This window comes from Gastrolobium bilobum, unplaced genomic scaffold (assembly GCF_033153095.1).
Source record: "Gastrolobium bilobum isolate Gb01-03AN ecotype WA unplaced genomic scaffold, APGP_CSIRO_Gbil_v1 utg187581, whole genome shotgun sequence".
NCBI lineage: Eukaryota > Viridiplantae > Streptophyta > Magnoliopsida > Fabales > Fabaceae > Gastrolobium > Gastrolobium bilobum.
The window spans coordinates 5982-23082 of NW_026898643.1; the positions used below are offsets into that span (position 1 = coordinate 5982).

Genomic DNA, 17101 nt, shown 5'->3' on the forward strand with positions numbered 1-17101 from the left:
TCTGAAACAGAAATTCCTTTGATATAAGAATAAAGATAAAAATTTATTACAGTTGAGATCTCTATTTTGTGCCAGTTAAATACAAACATTCATTTTATTTCAAATAACAAGATTAGGTGAATGAGTATTGACGGGAAACATTACCATAGTAGCATAAAAGAAAGAAAAATAAAAACTAATAACTCCCGCAGTACATGTGAAAAGCATAATTTAGATATCATAATATGAGAACCATTTTTGGATCATCTCATAAACCTCTTTAGGCTTGTACTCTTGAGCTACATGGCCCCCTCCCTGAAAGTAAAGGTACTTGTTCAAATTTAATAAAAAGAGTAAGTATATAATTATGTATAGTTCTCTTCTTTTTTTAAGTACTCATATCTTTCTAATTCTAAATTTCAACAAAAAAAAAAAAATTTATAAAAATCCATAAAAGATATAAAATAGAAAATAAAAAAAGGGGCATAACTATTCACACAATAATGTAATTTCGATATACTTATTTCATACAGTTATATAATTCTCATTTTTTGACTAAATTATTAAGAAAATACTAATATAATAAGAAGGTCAAAAAATTAATTTAAAAGTTTATTATTTTGGCTTCAAGGTCTTGGGGGAAGCCAACAAGGAGCTATGGAAGAGAGAAAAAAAGGGATGGCTTTGGTGGTGTTGGCGGCGATGATAATGGTATAGATAGTGATGGCAGTATATAATAAGAAGGTTTATTATTTTAGCGGCGATGAGTATAGATAGTAGCGAGATGGTAGTGATAATGGTAGAGGTAGTGGTAAAAACGACGATTGGTGGTTGAACGGTGATGGGAGTATGGTATAGGTGGTGGCGGAGAGGTAGCGATGGTGATAGATATGGCGGTAGCGATGACAATGTGGTGATAGTGATGGTTGGAGTTATATGGTGGTGGTGGTGGTGGCGGTGATAGTAACGGTGTCAACGGCTACCGTGGTGGTGACAACGAGAGTTGAAATTGGTTGGATTTGAAGTAAATTTGGATTTTGAAAAAAAAAAATTGACTCTTAACTTGAGCTTTTTTTGGAAGCTTGAAATTTTAGCTTTAATAAAAAGTAGATTTTTAACTTTTTTGTGACTTCCTTTTTTTAAAGTAGACATTCTAACACTAATTTGTAACGAGAAGAAATTTTATTTTATTTTATTAAAAAAAAGTTTTTGAAAGGGGGAAAAAAACCTCATCCAGGGTTTTATGTGACTCCGGAACAAAATAGCAATAATAGTAATAGAGTTGTTAGAGTAATAATAATAATAAGTTCTTATAATATTAAATGAGTAACTTGCCTTAACAGTGGCATATGTTAGGTGATGCTCATTCTTTTTGTATCTCTCTGTGTACCTGTGAGCAGAAAAAAAAAACTGAATTAGTAGGGAGAAAGTATTCTTAGGATAAATGTACTTTGCTTGGGTATGACATAATTAGTCGAGTGTCCGATATATCGGGTTAAAAATCCAAAAAAACAAAAACAAAACATGATAATGATAATTGTAAGTTAATTAGAATTTATGAACTCAAAACATCTCATGGTAGATAATTGATCATAAAATAAATTTCATAAAATTAAGTAAACTTATTCATTTAACTAACCCTGCCACTTCACCCTCATTGAACCAAGGACGCCAAGTGCTATTCAACTTCAAATTAAGTGACTTGATTATAGAATGTGTACTAAGATAAGGTATCGTCATGTCAAGATCGCCGCTGCAAAAGAACCCAAAAATAAATATTGCTTAAGCATTAACCTGAAAAGTATGAGGAAAATGAATTTTGCTTATGCAAAGTGCAAACAAGAGTTAGAGAAGCTCACATATAAATTAGACATCGAAGGTTTGTGTTTGTGAGATTTTGAAGATATTCAACAACACTATGAACATTCATTGTATATGCATCACTAATATTTTTGCATCTTTTGAAATGCCCTTTCATTCCCTATAACGTTACACATCACACATTTTCTTAGTCATACAACTTCTAATTTGCCTTTTGTTTTTGTTTTTGTGTGTGGAAAATCTCATTAAAGAAAACGTTTTTTTACCTCTCTAACATTAAGATGCTTTCGAACATTTGGATCATTTGCCCACAATTCTACGAGAAAAGCATCTTCATCGTCCTAAATCAATGTTGTAAATTATACGTTTCATGAAAATTGAAATATTTTTTTCGAAAATAGAAAGAGAGGGGTTTACTAATTACCCGACACCAAGATGTTGATTGGTGGATAGTTTGGAGGTCTTCAAAGAGACTTCTTTGATTTTTGTGAGACCTTTTGATACAACTTGGATTCATAATTTGATACATGTCTATGTAACGAACTAACTGTGCAAAGTAATGAAGTATTAAATTAATGGATGCCAAGAAAATGAACAAATTCAAGGTCAGAAATATAAACATATATACATCCAAAGATGGTTTCTGACCTCTGAGTAGGCTTCATAATCTGACATGCAATTTGTATTGTTCGGATTAAGATTCATATAATCTCCATTACAACTAGCTTTAATTGACTGTAAAAGTGAAATGGCACCTTAGTTTACATAGAGATATGTTCTCCAAATACTGAGCCAACTTCTCACAAAATATCGTAATAGGTTCATTATTGAGAGAGAACATCAAAATACACTTAATGAACTAAATTGCTACAAAATGAGTTGAATAATAACCTCATATAACTCGTTTGATACAAGTGTTCGTTGGTGAGCATATTGAACTCTTGTATTAAAGTCCATGTAAGCGTCAATCAATGGACTTGCAAGCACAAAACCCTAGTGCAATTCAGGGGGGGAAAACCCAAAAATGAGATTAAAACATATTCTATATATACTATACTAGAAAGGTATATGATAAACCTTTAGTTTATCATGTTTTTAGGACTAATATTACACGATTTACATAGTCAAAGGCATGAATACCTAGGTTTTATAGTGAAAAAGCATGAAAGTTGGAATGTCATCTAACATAATTTGTTCTTGTGTGCTTTGAAGGAAAATTGACTTAAATTGATGCAAGGATGAAGTAAAGGACTTGAAGTAGGGAATGAAAGATCAGAGAAGCTTGGGAACGCATCCAAGAAGTAAAGTAAATAGTGAAGGAGCGCGTTAAAATGCTACAGAGTGTGTTACAACGCGCAAGTCACATGGAAATCATGATGAAAGCTTCGAGAGGAGCGCATTTTAACGCGCTCCAGAGCATTAAAACTCGCTGCAACAAAGAAAATTCCCTTTGATAAGCACGCTACAACGCGCTAGAGAGCAGTAAAATGCTCTGCTACAGTTAGAAAGTGTAAGCTAGCGCGTTAAAACGCTCTGCTACAGTTAGAAAGTGTAAGCTAGCGCGTTAAAACGCTTTAACCAGCGTTGTAATGCCCATCTGCGAAACTCATTGTTTTCACTTAGGGCACATATTTCACTCATATAAAAGGGAATTTCAAATCCATTAAGAGCAATTTTTTCCTCATTCTGGTAGGGTAATCGATTACCACTGTATAATTTTTGAAAATAAGTGTTATATAACCTAGAGTTAATGGTATTACTTGGGGGTTGTAATAAATGAGTTTTATGCTTCCACGAGTTTTGCATTTACAATTACGATGTTGTTTTTAATTGATTACGGAATTGGTTAATATTAACTATAAGGATTTAACAAAAAGAAAAAGTTTACCCATAATTTAATTAATTCAATGACTGTGATTGTAACTGCGCTTAGTACCATATGCAATGGTAACATTACCGGTACGTAACGGACTGTTACATTTTATGGTATCAGAGCAGTTTCTTAGGGAACTCTGATTATTGTATGATTGGGTTAAGTGCCGTATAGTTGTATGTAGACTCTTATTGATTACTGCGTATGTGATTCCTTAGTGTGGGTCTGATCAGCCCATTCCTTTGTTTTATATGTGTGGTCATCATAAGAAGCCTGCGTGGTAACCCTGGAGCACCTAATACAAGTCCTTAGCCTAAGGTTGTGGCTGCAGTGTTGACTGCTCCACAGACAAATACTTTGTAAGTAAATTATATATAGTTGATGACTTAGTGAGAACAATTTGGAGGTATGTCTAACCTGTTATGTAGAGTGCTATTTGTAAGAACTTGCACCGTTAATTTAGGAAATTAACTAATTAAATGTGAATTTAGGAAATAATTCCATAATTGACCCTAATAATTATGAGAAGGCTTAAACAATTATGGTAAGTGATTAATAATGTGGAAAGTCGCTTTTCTGACGAAAAGTGTAGATATCGGTTCTACTCCACGGTATAAATGCGTATCGATAAAGTATCCCAGAAAATTATGTATATGTCACCAGAATAATATATAGGATGAGCATAATAAATTTCAAGTCAAGATAATGAGAACTGGTGTCAGAACTGATACTGGCTTCGTAAAAGCGCATACCGGCAAAGTACTGCGAAAAATAAAATAAAAAAATGACAAATCTTAGAAAAATGGCTAGGTTCAGAATCCTAAGTTTGGGATTAAAATGTTAAGCGTAGCTATTAGTGCTAATACTGTGCGATTACACTTAAGTGGGCTATAAATATCCTTTTGGCCCAAAACCCTAGGCTATATTTGATTTCGTACGTGACTTTCATTTCAGAATTCTGAGTGCCCTTGCCACCCTCTCTTTCTCTCAAAAACTTGAACTTCCTCCATGGAAAACCTTCAAGTAACCACCTTTCTACCTTGTCTCTTCATCTAAACACTTTCACTAGGTGTGAACTATCCTTGTGTGGGAGGGAGGCTGTTGTGTGATGAGTTTTGTGGCTGTGAGTGGTGGTTTTGTGGGCTGAGTTAGTGGTTCTCATTGGTGAGAGCCATTTTCTTGTCTTTGGTGGCTTCAAAGAGCCATCTTTAAGTGTAAAGGGCCAAGCTTGGTCATCAAATTTGCATCTTTGTAAAGTCAGAGTCTTGGTGCTGTGTTGGAGGCTTATAATTTGTCACATTTTTGGAGTTTTGAGCCTTGGAGGTAAACCATGATCACCTCTTTGGTATTTTCATGATTTGAGCTTGTGTGTGTCCTTAAAAGGGTTAAAATTTAATCATTTAAGCTAAAAGTTGATGAACCATGCTTAAAATACATAAAATGAGCATCTGTTGATGGAATTATTGGACTCCAGATTGAGTTTGGATCATTAAAATGAGACTTATGCAGAGAATGCACGAATTTCTGCATTCTGTCTGATAAGTATTCGAATACTTTTCATGTAGTATCTAAATACTTATCCTGTGGTAGTCGAATACTCCTTGAAGGAGTATTGGGATACTTTTCTGGAAAGAAAAGTATTTGAATACCTTTGAAGAAGTATCCGAATACTGGGAAATGTATTCGGATACTGAGTAGTATTCAGATATCGTTGGAAAAGTATTCTGATACATATGGTATTCGAATACCTTAGTGAAAGTATTCAGATACTTTCTGGAGACTTGGAGTATTCGAATACTCATCGAGAAGTATTCGAATACCTCCTGCAGATTTAGTCTTAAATCACTTAAAATGAGTTGGAAAGCCTTAATCACTTAATGGAAGCTTGGACAATGATTATTGATGATTAATTATTGTATAAATAGACTGTGATTGTGCTGTTTGGTGACATTGAGCTTGTGTGGACTTGGCTTGGATTAATTGCTTAGAGGTAAGCTTTCGTGTCCTCGGTTTAGCCATTGTTGGTACCACCATACCCCATGGGGGGATGGTTTATATGCATGATGTGTTTTCATGTATTGATTTTGAAATGTTGTTGAGCTGTTATGTGCAAGTGCCTTATAATATGCATGTGTTGTTCCACCTAGACGGTAAGCCTATGTATGTAGTAGACATGCCATAGGGTGATTCTGTGGGTGGGTGCAAGTGGTGTCTTGCACTAATGTAGGTAATAGATGTATGTAAATCCTGCATTTCTCTGGCCAGTAGAATAGTTGACACACATGACATGATTATTCTGCTGTATTACACTGATTTTGGAACTTATATTATATTACTGTTTTTGAACTTATATTTGCACATATAAGTGAGCTTGGGGTGGAGAAATCCTTGAGGATCCCTGTCTTACTGAGATTTTTGTTTAGAGATCTCACCCCACGTTTGGGGTGTTAGTATAGGTATCCTAGAGACAATTATCAGATGAACACCTTTTTCTATTTAGTATTTCATGATTAATAAATTTGATCAAACTTTATCTTTATCATATTTATGTCTCGCCAATATTTCATTGTAAATATAGGTTTAAAGATAAAGACCCTAAGAATAGAACAGGTGTACACTCGAGGATCTATGATAGGGATCATGATCATGAGGACTCAAGGTCACTAAATGTCTATTACCTAAAATCTGTTCCTGGTCTTGAATCACCAAGAAAGGGTATTGGTGATCTCAATAAGACTAGTACGACATCATCTACTTGTATGGAGATACAAGATAGGGACCTCATAGAATGCAAGCATGGTGATGCCTTAGCTGATGTCGTGGGTTGATCTGTTGGAGAACAGATAACACTGAACTGACCCCCTAGAGACTCCACAAGGATTCATTATGGTGAGTATCATTGGATTTGTAAAGTCTCTGAACGTTTGGTAGTGCGGATCGTCCTAGACTTAAGGATATCATCGAATACAATGTCCTAGAGTTCTACTTTGACTGTACAACTCTATTCGCCTGAAAATGGGGAGAACAGTGTACTCTTGGGAATAACCCGAATACATGAGTATAGATGGACATGCCGAAAGGACTCACAATCCTCTATAAGGGATTAGTCGTTCACAAAGACCGGTAGGGCTGAGATGACTTCTAGTTGACTCGGGAATCTATGCATAGTAAGAGATCATGAAGAGTCATGATCTGTCTTAGAGTCAATAGAAGAAGATTCCTAGTTCCTGTGAAATATTATATTTAGTAAATTGATCTCGACTAAATGTGACCAACGATGTGAGGGATAATGCTGGCACGGTATCCAAATCAGAAAGGTAGATCACTTGATCAACTCAATTAGTTCTGGGGCTACAGAGCATTGCTAGTGTATCATGTAGTCACTAAATGGATTGGGCCTTTTTAAAGGAGTTTAACTGGTTCAAGTTTATTTATGTCAGTAACTAATTGGGCCTAATGGGTCACACACAAAGGTTATTCCTTATTGCAAGTTATAGCAAGTTTGGACCAATAATAAGTTATTGGGCTTTGTCAAGACTATGAGTCAAGTTGGGTTGGAGTAGGGACTCCAAGCCCACTTGATCCATGCGCCCTTTTGGGGCATTAGTGGTGAAAGAGTTTTCTCCACTAATGGGCCCAAATATGATGGTAGGCCAAAGAGGCCTCGGGGCATGAATCCTAGTAAGTCAAAGAGTTGACTTGACTAAAATAAGGTTTGTGCAAATTTCAAATTTGAATTTGAATTTGAAATTTGAAATTTGAAATTTGAATTTGGATTTCGAATTACGAACTGGGATAAGATAGAATTTATATTTGAGTTTAAGTTTCAAATTGGAATTTGAAATTTGAATTTTAAATTCTATGAGGTTAGGTTGTTGAGGATAATTTAAAATTATTTAAAAGAATTATCCAATAGAGATTGGATGGAGATTCTCTCAACTGCTTTTTCATTTGAATTTAGAATTCGAATGAATACTGTTGCAACAAAATTTCTGAGAGAAGAAGAGGAAGAGGGGCGCCTATGTGGAGAGAGAAATCTTGACTGGATTCTGTATCAGATTTCACGGAACAAATGGATATATGATCCATACTTGAATTTTGAATTCAAGTCATGAAGCTTCCAAAGGCTCCCAACAGTCTGGTCAGTTGTTAAGTGAGAGGATCAAGCAAAGAAAGATCCTCTCACCATTCAAATTTGCGCCTAACTAAATGGGGGCTGATGCAGTTGATCAAATAATTAGAAAAACCCGATGCTCCCTCTCTCCTCTTAGGGTTCTAGGAAAAGTTCCAACCTTTCTTCTTCTCTCTCCTTTTGCACCATCACCTAGCCTCAAGACACCATTACAGTCTTGAGAAAGATAATCCAAACACTTGGTAGCCTCTTCCTTGCATGCGCCTAGCCAGCCATCGAGGATAAGGAGGGATCAAGGAGAAAGAGTTCTCGCTAGCAAGAAGGAGATAACCGTGTGGATCACCGTTGGAGGGCGTCATCATTTTGCGCCTACAAGTGAAAAAGGTAATTCTGAAACCCCATATTGTTTCAACGTAAAGCATCGGGTGGATCACTATTGGAGGGGATCATCTTTTTGTGCCTACAAGTGAAAAAGGCAATTCTGAAACCCCATATTGTTTCAACGTAAAGCATTCATACATGGGGTGTATAGATGGTCTATGCTTCCGCTGCGAAATTTTTGTTTTTCACCCATGTATGCGCTCCATAGTATGACTATGGTGCAATTTTTGAACCTTCATGGGGCACATATTTCAGGTTCAGGTAACTTGGGGGATGAGACATCGGGCGGCAGGAGGCCGGAGCTGAGTTGAGATTTATGCTTTATGATGATATGCTTGGATGTTGACCTGCTTTATATTGATTATCATGTTGTTGTTTTTGAGACTCTGTTTGGCTTTGTTGCCTTATTTGGTGAGCATGGGGGTTGTCCATGCCACATTGATTGACTATGTCTTATTTTAGATTCGAGTTGTATTAATGCATTAGGATTATGGTCAGGACTACATGTTGTAGTTTCGTGACTTAGATACTCACTTATTTATGTCATAAGGTTATTCAGTGTATTTAGCTTTATTGCAATTTACATACAGGAATTGTTTTGAAAAAAAGATTAAGTAATCAACTTGGTAATATTAATGACGTCATAACTGAAAAGAAAAAGTTATTCCGCATTTTTAATTAAGCGTAGCTTAATATGATGACATGATAATGAACTGGGTATACATGGGATGTTACATTTTATGGTATCGCATTTTATGGGATGTTTTGTGTCTTGTCTTGTGTGATTTCTGTAACGCCAGACTGCTTCAAGAATCAACGACTATCCCCGACTACTAACACGAGACTTTTCAGTGTGCTTTTTCCTCACTCGCACACTTCCCGAGAAAACTTCCCAGGAGGTCACCCATCCAGAATTGCTCCAAGTCAAGCACGCTTAACTGTGGAGTTCTTCCGATCCGGGCTACCGAAAAGCAGATGCATCTTGTTTGCATAGGTAGTACCAATTAATTCTTATAAGCTATCCCAAACTGTGCAGCCTTATACCTGCACAGCCTTTGGAATCCCTCTCTTCCGGGTGTCGATTCGATTCATTCATGCATGTAACACCCTGCTGGAAGCCTGTCAGGAGCCGCTCTTTGTCCATGCCTCTTTGCACCGGTGATCACTCCCCGCCCTCGTCAGCGCTCGGGATGTTACATGCCCACCAGCTTTCGTCTGGTTCGTCCTCGAACAACACCGTACTGGATGAGAGGCCCTGCTCTGATACCACTTGTAACGCCTAGCTGCTTCAAGAATCAACGACTATCCCCACATACTAACACGAGACTTTTCAGTGTGCTTTTTCCTCACTCGCACACTTCCCGGGAAATGTGCGAGTGAGGAAAAAGCACACTGAGAAGTCTCGTGTTAGTATGTGGGGATAGTCATTGATTCTTGAAGCGGTCGGGCGTTACATTTTCTCTGTTGGGTTTTGCTATGATGTAGCAATTGTGACCACATTGTGTGGACCTGATTAACTCATTCTTTGTGTAACTTGTGCAGAGTCATGGTAATGCCTAGAAGAAATCTAGAGACGAACGAGGATCAACCTGATCTTGTCCTGACTGCATTAGCTGATATGCAAGCGGCTAGACTAGCCGATCAGGAGGCCCTTAAACTGGCCAACCAGGCGATGATGGATGTCGTTCGAGAGGCGAACTGGAAGGCCACAAAAGATGTTCTTGAGGCGAACAGGCTGGCGAATATTGTTAGTATATGGATGTCCTAGAGACAATCTTTTGATTAGATTAGGAGATATGTGTACCTTTTATATTGTCGCAAATAGAATCATAAGCACTCTTTATCCTGTTTCATATTTTGTCTCGATATCATTGTTTGTATATTATATGAGTAACTGGATAAACCTCTTGGAATAGAATAGGTATCTCTTGAGTATCACAGATCACGATCATGAGGATTCAAGGATACCAGATGTTTATTCCTAATTTTATGTTCCTAGTCTAGAGACACTGAGGATGGGGATCAGTAATCTCGAGTAAAACTAGCACGACTTATCTACTTGTATTCAGATGCAAGGTAAAGACCTCATGAGCTACAGATATGGAGATGTCTTAGCTAAAGTCATGGGTGGACCTATAAGGGTATAGCTCGCCTTGAACAGACCCACAAAGAGGCTCTATGAGGAAATCTCACAAATAATATCATTAGAGCAGCCTCTTATTATTTGGGTATGTCCTGAAAGAACACAAGCCTAGGGTGATAAGCTGAGGGAATTCGTCAAATCTCTGTGAGGGATTAGGTTATCTGTAAACCGGATAAATCAGGATGGCATTTACAAGACCCGGGAATCTATGCATAGTAAAAGAGATCATGAGATGATCTGCCTTTAGAGTCAGTTGTTGCGACTCAGCAAGTGCACCGGTCGTAAAAGTAATAAAAGTGTACTGAGTACGTGATCGTTCCCATGAGGATCAGAATCTTCAAGCACTAGTTTGCTAATTGCGTTTTAGTTGGACAATCAAGAGTTTAGATGAAGAGAGTTGTAATTGAAGAACTTGGAAATAAAGACAAGTAATGAAAAGCATTCAATTAAAGAAAATTCAGATTTAAAAAGAATGAATGAAAAGATGATGTTTGATGAAGAATTTAAAAACAAACGTAGTTAAGGTTTCGACTTCCCCCAACATCCTCAATATGTTATGAATTAAACAGTCAAGAATCCGTTTCTTAATATATTGCCAATCAATTCTATCTAAGTTAATTACGGCTCAATTCCTTGTTACCATAAATCTATGTAATCTTGAAAGAACTCTAGTTCCCCGATTATTCCCCAAGAAAACATGCATTAAGATCAAGAATTTCAAGATTGCATAATTACCCTATGTCTATCCCTAGATCACAAGGATTACGATAAATTATCAAGTCAGGTTTCATGCACCAACATCCCTATTGTCATACAATTTCCCAAAATCATTTTATAAGGAACAAACTCATAGAAAGCATTAAATACAGATAATTTATTCAATTATAAAAAGAACAGAATTCGGAGACAATTTAATTCATAAACATAAAGATTCAATTGGGTTCCATCTACCATTAACTACATAAAAAAACTACTCTAGCATACTGATTTGAAAAACAACAATAAAGAAAAGAGAACCCCAAGTCTCCATTGGTGTTATGTTGACTTGGTTCCTCAGTGTTCCAGCGCTCCGCAACAGGATTCCTCCTTCCGTCTTGGTGTAATGCTCTGGACTTGTTGTTGACCCCAAGCTCTTTATTTATAGTTTTTTGGAGTTGTATTCTTCATTAAATCTCCAATGAATCCATATCAGATTTGTGGTTGATTTCATGTTTGTTTCCTTTTTGCATTTGATATCTTGGAGATTGGTTGACGATTTTGAGCTTTGAATCCTCGTTGTGATCTTCCACCACATCTTCTTATTGGAGTTATATCTTATCTCAATCAAGGTTAATGTGTTTCCTCTTTGTATCTTATAGAATCCGCTGCATATCTTGATCAAATCTTTCCTGGAGTTAGCTTTGGCCGTGCATAGACGTTTTAGCGTGCTGTTTGTGCACTAAAACGTGCTTACAGTGCATTCTTGTCTGCCTCCAAGCGTTTTGGCGCCAAACAGCACGCCAAAACGTGCTCTTCGAAGGATTTCTTGTTGCTTCAGGAGCGTTTTGGCGTGCTGTTTGGCCGCCAAAACGCTCTCCTCCAGGAAGTAATGGTTGTTTTCTTCCTTTTGTGCGTTTAAACATGATTCATGGATGCCAAAACGTCATTCTTCAGCTAGTACACACTTGGAATCTTGCTTTCTTGTGACTTCAACTCAACTTGATGTCTTCTTTTGGTTCCAAAATGCCATAATAGGTGTCAAAAACCCTTGAAAATTAGAATTATGATAACATGTTAGCAAGATATTTAATTACTGTAACTTTACAGTTTAAAACCCTAATTTCCTTGCAATTCATGATATATATCAAGCATAATTAAGCCTAAAACCATGGTAAACCAAGGGTTTATCATCAGTAAATTGAAGATTTCCTATTTCGAATTAAAGCTTACCCTAAACCGCAAGGTTCGATACATCTCCTCACCCTAGGTTTAATGGGAAGGTAACTGAGACGAAAGGAAATACATACGGTAACCAAATACATTTAATAGGATGATCATGTCATTAACCTAACTAGCTCTAGGGCAACAAAGCATTGCTAGTGCTCTGTGTTGTCATTAAATGGGTTGTGGTCTTATTGGGCCTAAGCCCATTTATGTCAGTGGCTAAGTTGGGCCTAATGGGTCACGCACTAACAGTTTATTGTCTTGACATTATAGCATTAAAGATTTTGGGCCTAATAATGGTTGTTAGCCCAAGAAGTTTGGATGCCCACCTAAGAGGGAAAGGGCCGCATGGATTGTTGTAATGAGCTTAGATGATCCAAGACATTATTAATTAATTTAATTAGTTAAATTAATTACCTAATGTTTAAATTTAAAATTATAATTTTGAATTTGAATTTTGAATTTAAATATTTGAATATTTAAATTAGAATGTTCAAATTTGAATTGGCTGTAAAAGGAAGTTTCATAACAAAAGGATAAGATGAGATCTTGATAGTATCTTGTCAAGATCAAATCCCGAGTATCAAGAGGAGATCTTTGGACATCATCAAAGATGATTGGGGCACTGATTTGGTGATTTAATGATGGTAATTTAACCAACAAATTAAGCTCCATTCAAATTTGGTTGGTTGTAGAAATATTTGATTTAGTTGATTCAATTTGAATTGCAACTAATCAATATTTTTGGAATGATTTTGGGCTGATTGGGGCGCACAATATGGCTGACCATATAATGGTTATTAGGTCAGATTTTTGACTAGGTGCAGACTTAGTTTTAAGAGGATGGGATAGGAGTTTGTTGACTAGATTTTATTTGCAACAACTTCACTCTTTCCTCCACAAAAGGGGCGCTCCATGATCAGATTTTTGGTGAAAAATCTGATTCAAAATTATTGCTCTTTCATCTCCTTAAAATGCTTCCTTTTGGTCAAGTTCTTATTAGCGTTTTTTGAAAAATAAAAAGTCGTTGTCTCCTACAATCTATGCGCTACTTTTTGTGAGTTTTCATGCTGAAAATTCACTCATCAAAACACCTTGAAACCTAAGCCTCTTTATCTCCTATTGGACGCCTAGCTTGCTCCTTTGTGGTGTTCGAATTGGTGGCTTTTCAAGAAGAGTTCTTGCATCTTGACAAAGGGTGGTGTGGATCAACATTAGAGGGTTTGAACCTTCAAGTCTAACACTGATCACCTTCGAGTTTTGAGTTACGAACAAGGTATCTCTCTGTCCTAGAGTATGTATCTTGATTGGTATGTGTGTTTCTGCTTTGAAATTTTTTTGTTTTCATCCTCACATGCCTACGGCCTTCAAGGATCGTTCTTTCAAACATGACCATGATGAGGGTCATGTTGGAGGAAATGAAGGTTGGCCGCAATGAGGGTCAGTTTCCTCCACCACCACCTCCACCTCCACCGCATCCACCCAGTCTTTAGGACGATAGCCAAAGTCACGTTGATGGTGGCAGTCAGCTTACTAGTGTGATGCTACCCTACTTGGAGCCCGCTGAGGATCGTGATGTTGTTGATCGTCGACTGAATGCTTTTCGTAAGCATAAGCCACCCTATTTAGATGGATCTTATGATCCTATTGCTTCTGCGAGATGGGTACAGGAAATGGATAAGATCTTCAGAGTTATGCAGTGCATCGATCCGCAAAAGTTGATGTTCGCCACATACATGCTGGAGGGCGATGCACATGAGTAGTGGACGAACACCTCTCAAGCTTATGAGATGCAGGGTCATGTCATGACATGGCCATTCTTCGAGGATTTCTTTTTGGGCAGATACTTTCCTTATGATGCTTAGGAGAGGAAGCAAGGAGAGTTTAACAGAATAGTGCAGGGCTCGTTGTCTGTTGACGAGTACTTGGCTAAGTTCAATGAACTAGTCAAGTTTGCACGTTTCAGGATCGCTATGCCTACTCCGTCGTTTTTTGGTATTTTCATGATTTGAGCTTGTGTGTGTCCTTAAAGGGTTAAACTTTAATCATTTAAGCTAAAAGTTGATGAACCATGCTTAAAATACATAAATGAACATCTATTGATGGAATTAATGGACTCTAGATCAAGTTTGGATCATTAAAATGGGACTTATGCAGAGAATGCACGAATTTATGCATTCTGTCTGATAAGTATTCGAATACTTTTCGTGTAGTATCCGAATACTTATCTTGTGGTAGTCGAATACTCCTTAAAGGAGTATTGGGATACTTTTCTGGAAAGAAAAATATTCGGATACCTTTGAAGAAGTATCTGAATACTGGGAAGTATTCGGATACTGGGGGAAATGTATTCGAATACTGAGTAGTATTCGGATATCATGGGAAAAGTATTCAGATACCATGTGGTATTCGAATACCTTAGTGAAAGTATTCGGATACTTTCTGGAGACTTGGAGTATTCGAATACTCGTCGAGGAGTATTCGAATACCTCCTGCAGATTTAGTCTTAAATCACTTAAAATGAGTTGGAAAGCCTTAATCACTTAATGGAACCTTGGGCAACGATTATTGATGATTAATTATTGTATAAACAGACTGTGATTGTGTTGTTTGGTGACATTGAGCTTGTGTGAACTTGGCTTGGATTAATTGCTTAGAGGTAAGCTTTCGTGTCCTCGGTTTAGCGATTTGTTGGTTCCACCATACCCCATGGGGGGATGGTTTATATGCATGATGTATTTTCATGTTCATTTTGAAATGCTGTTGAGTTGGTATGTGCAAGTGCCTTATAATATGCATGTGTTGTTCCACCTAGACGGTAAGCCTGTGTATGTAGGAGACATGCCATAGGATGATTCTGTGGGTGGGTGCAAGTGGTGTCTTGCACTAATGTAGGTAATAGACGTATGTAGATCCTGCATTTCTCTGATCAGTAGAATAGTTGACAAACATGACATGATTATTCTGCTGCATTGCACTGATTTTAAAACTTATATTATATTACTGATTTTGAACTTATATTTGCACATGTAAGTGAGCTTGGGGTGGAGAAATCCTTGAAGATCCCTTCCTTGTCTTACTGAGATTTCTATTTAGAGATCTCACCCCTGTTTGGGGCACATATTTCAGGTTCAGGTAACCCGGGGGTTGAGACCTCGGGCGGCAGGAGGCCGGAGCTGAGTTGAGATTTATGCTTTATAATGATATGCTTGGATGTTGACCTGCTTTATATTGATTACCATGTTGTTGTTATTGAGACTCTGTTGGGCTTTGTTGCCTTATTTGGTGAGCATGGGGGTTGTCCATGCCACATTGATTGACTATGTCTTATTTTAGATTCGAGTTGTATTAATGCATTAGGATTATGGTCAGGACTACATGTTGTAGTTTCGTGACTTAGATACTCACTTATTTATGTCATAAGGTTATTCAGTGTATTTAGCTTTATTGCAATTTACATACAGGAATTGTTTTGAAAAAAAGATTAAGTAATCAACTTGGTAATATTAATGACGTCATAACTGAAAAGAAAAAGTTATTCCGCATTTTTAATTAAGCGTAGCTTAATATGATGACATGATAATAAACCGGGTATACATGGGATGTTACACTATTATAGGTGGATTGTGTGGTATTACGGTTAGAAAAGATAAAGGAGATGGGATAATATCATGAAATTATTGTTAGTGAACGTTCCCTATATGTGGGGAGTAGTTAAAATAATTAGATACATATGGGTTTAGTGGTCGAACGTTGACATGGAGGGTGACTTGGAACCCCGGTGAACTCCTGAAAATTTGAATAGGTATGTGTATATGTAAACTTAGATACATTGAGGAAAGATAAGGAAGTTATAAATCCCTAATGAAGGGCATATTCTTGAATAAATTGAGATCGGGTGTAAAAATAATCTAAATCTTTGAAATGTGATTTTTGGGGAATGTGAGTATCTTGGGATGTCTATGATAGTGATATAGGTACTTCAATGTCGGAATATGGAATTTTAGTCCATGATGATTCAATATTGATTGGACATAAGTGAGGATATCATGATGTACTGTGAGTACAATGGAAGAAGTTGAGAGAATTGCCATAGATGGCATTGGACAAGGTTCATTGAAAGCACGATTGTCAATAAGAAAATACTAGTTTAACTGGAAGGATATGCCATGAAGGAAACAAATGTTATATAAGAAAGTATGACGAAATGTTATGTACTAATAATAGTAGTATGCTTTTATAATGTCAGATTATTTGTGATTTTGTTATGATGTAACATGCTTATAGGTGTGCATTAATGTGTGGGATTTTATTGGAAATGGCTCCTTCGTAAAGGTTCAGGTGGTATAATGCATAAGAGAATTGATCCATGATGGATGTCTCTCAAAAATCCCAAGGGATGAATATTGTATTATGAAATGACTTACTTGCTAGGGGATGTTTGTAAGGGATAGTGAATAATACATAATGGCTTAATGGCCTGTATACATTCTCTGATGAAAAGATGGATGATAATCCTATGATAGCCTAAGTGCTAGTATATATATATATATATATATATATATATATATATATATATATTCAGTTTGGGATGGCCTGAGTGCCTATATATCCGTGTTGAAATAAATTATTAAATTCATTGGTAAAAGGACAATGATGTCGAATGAAATCCCCTATGATGGGAAGTATATGAAGATATTATCTCTTAGGAGTGTCGTTGGACGCTCAACTAATATTGGATTCATTAAGGAGTCCTGGTGTACAAGTTACATGATGACATATATGTTTTGAAGTAACGTGACTAATGAAAATGTCCTGGACTTCCCTTTTGGGGATTGGATCCTAAGAG

At 36.8% G+C, this 17101-nt stretch overlaps 1 protein-coding gene across 1 annotated transcript in view; it reads right to left on the reverse strand.

Annotated features, from left to right (window-relative positions):
* Positions 1-210: 210 nt before the first annotated feature.
* The window catches only part of LOC133317966 (serine carboxypeptidase-like 17), a 39535-nt gene continuing 22644 nt past the window's right edge, over positions 211-17101 (reverse strand). The window contains exons 7-13 of the mRNA XM_061519879.1: positions 2449-2535; positions 2225-2347; positions 2067-2141; positions 1839-1960; positions 1619-1732; positions 1315-1369; positions 211-294 (exon numbers count right to left, since the gene is read on the reverse strand). Coding sequence (XP_061375863.1) covers positions 211-294; positions 1315-1369; positions 1619-1732; positions 1839-1960; positions 2067-2141; positions 2225-2347; positions 2449-2535 — 660 coding nt within the window. The remainder of the gene's footprint in view (positions 295-1314; positions 1370-1618; positions 1733-1838; positions 1961-2066; positions 2142-2224; positions 2348-2448; positions 2536-17101) is intronic.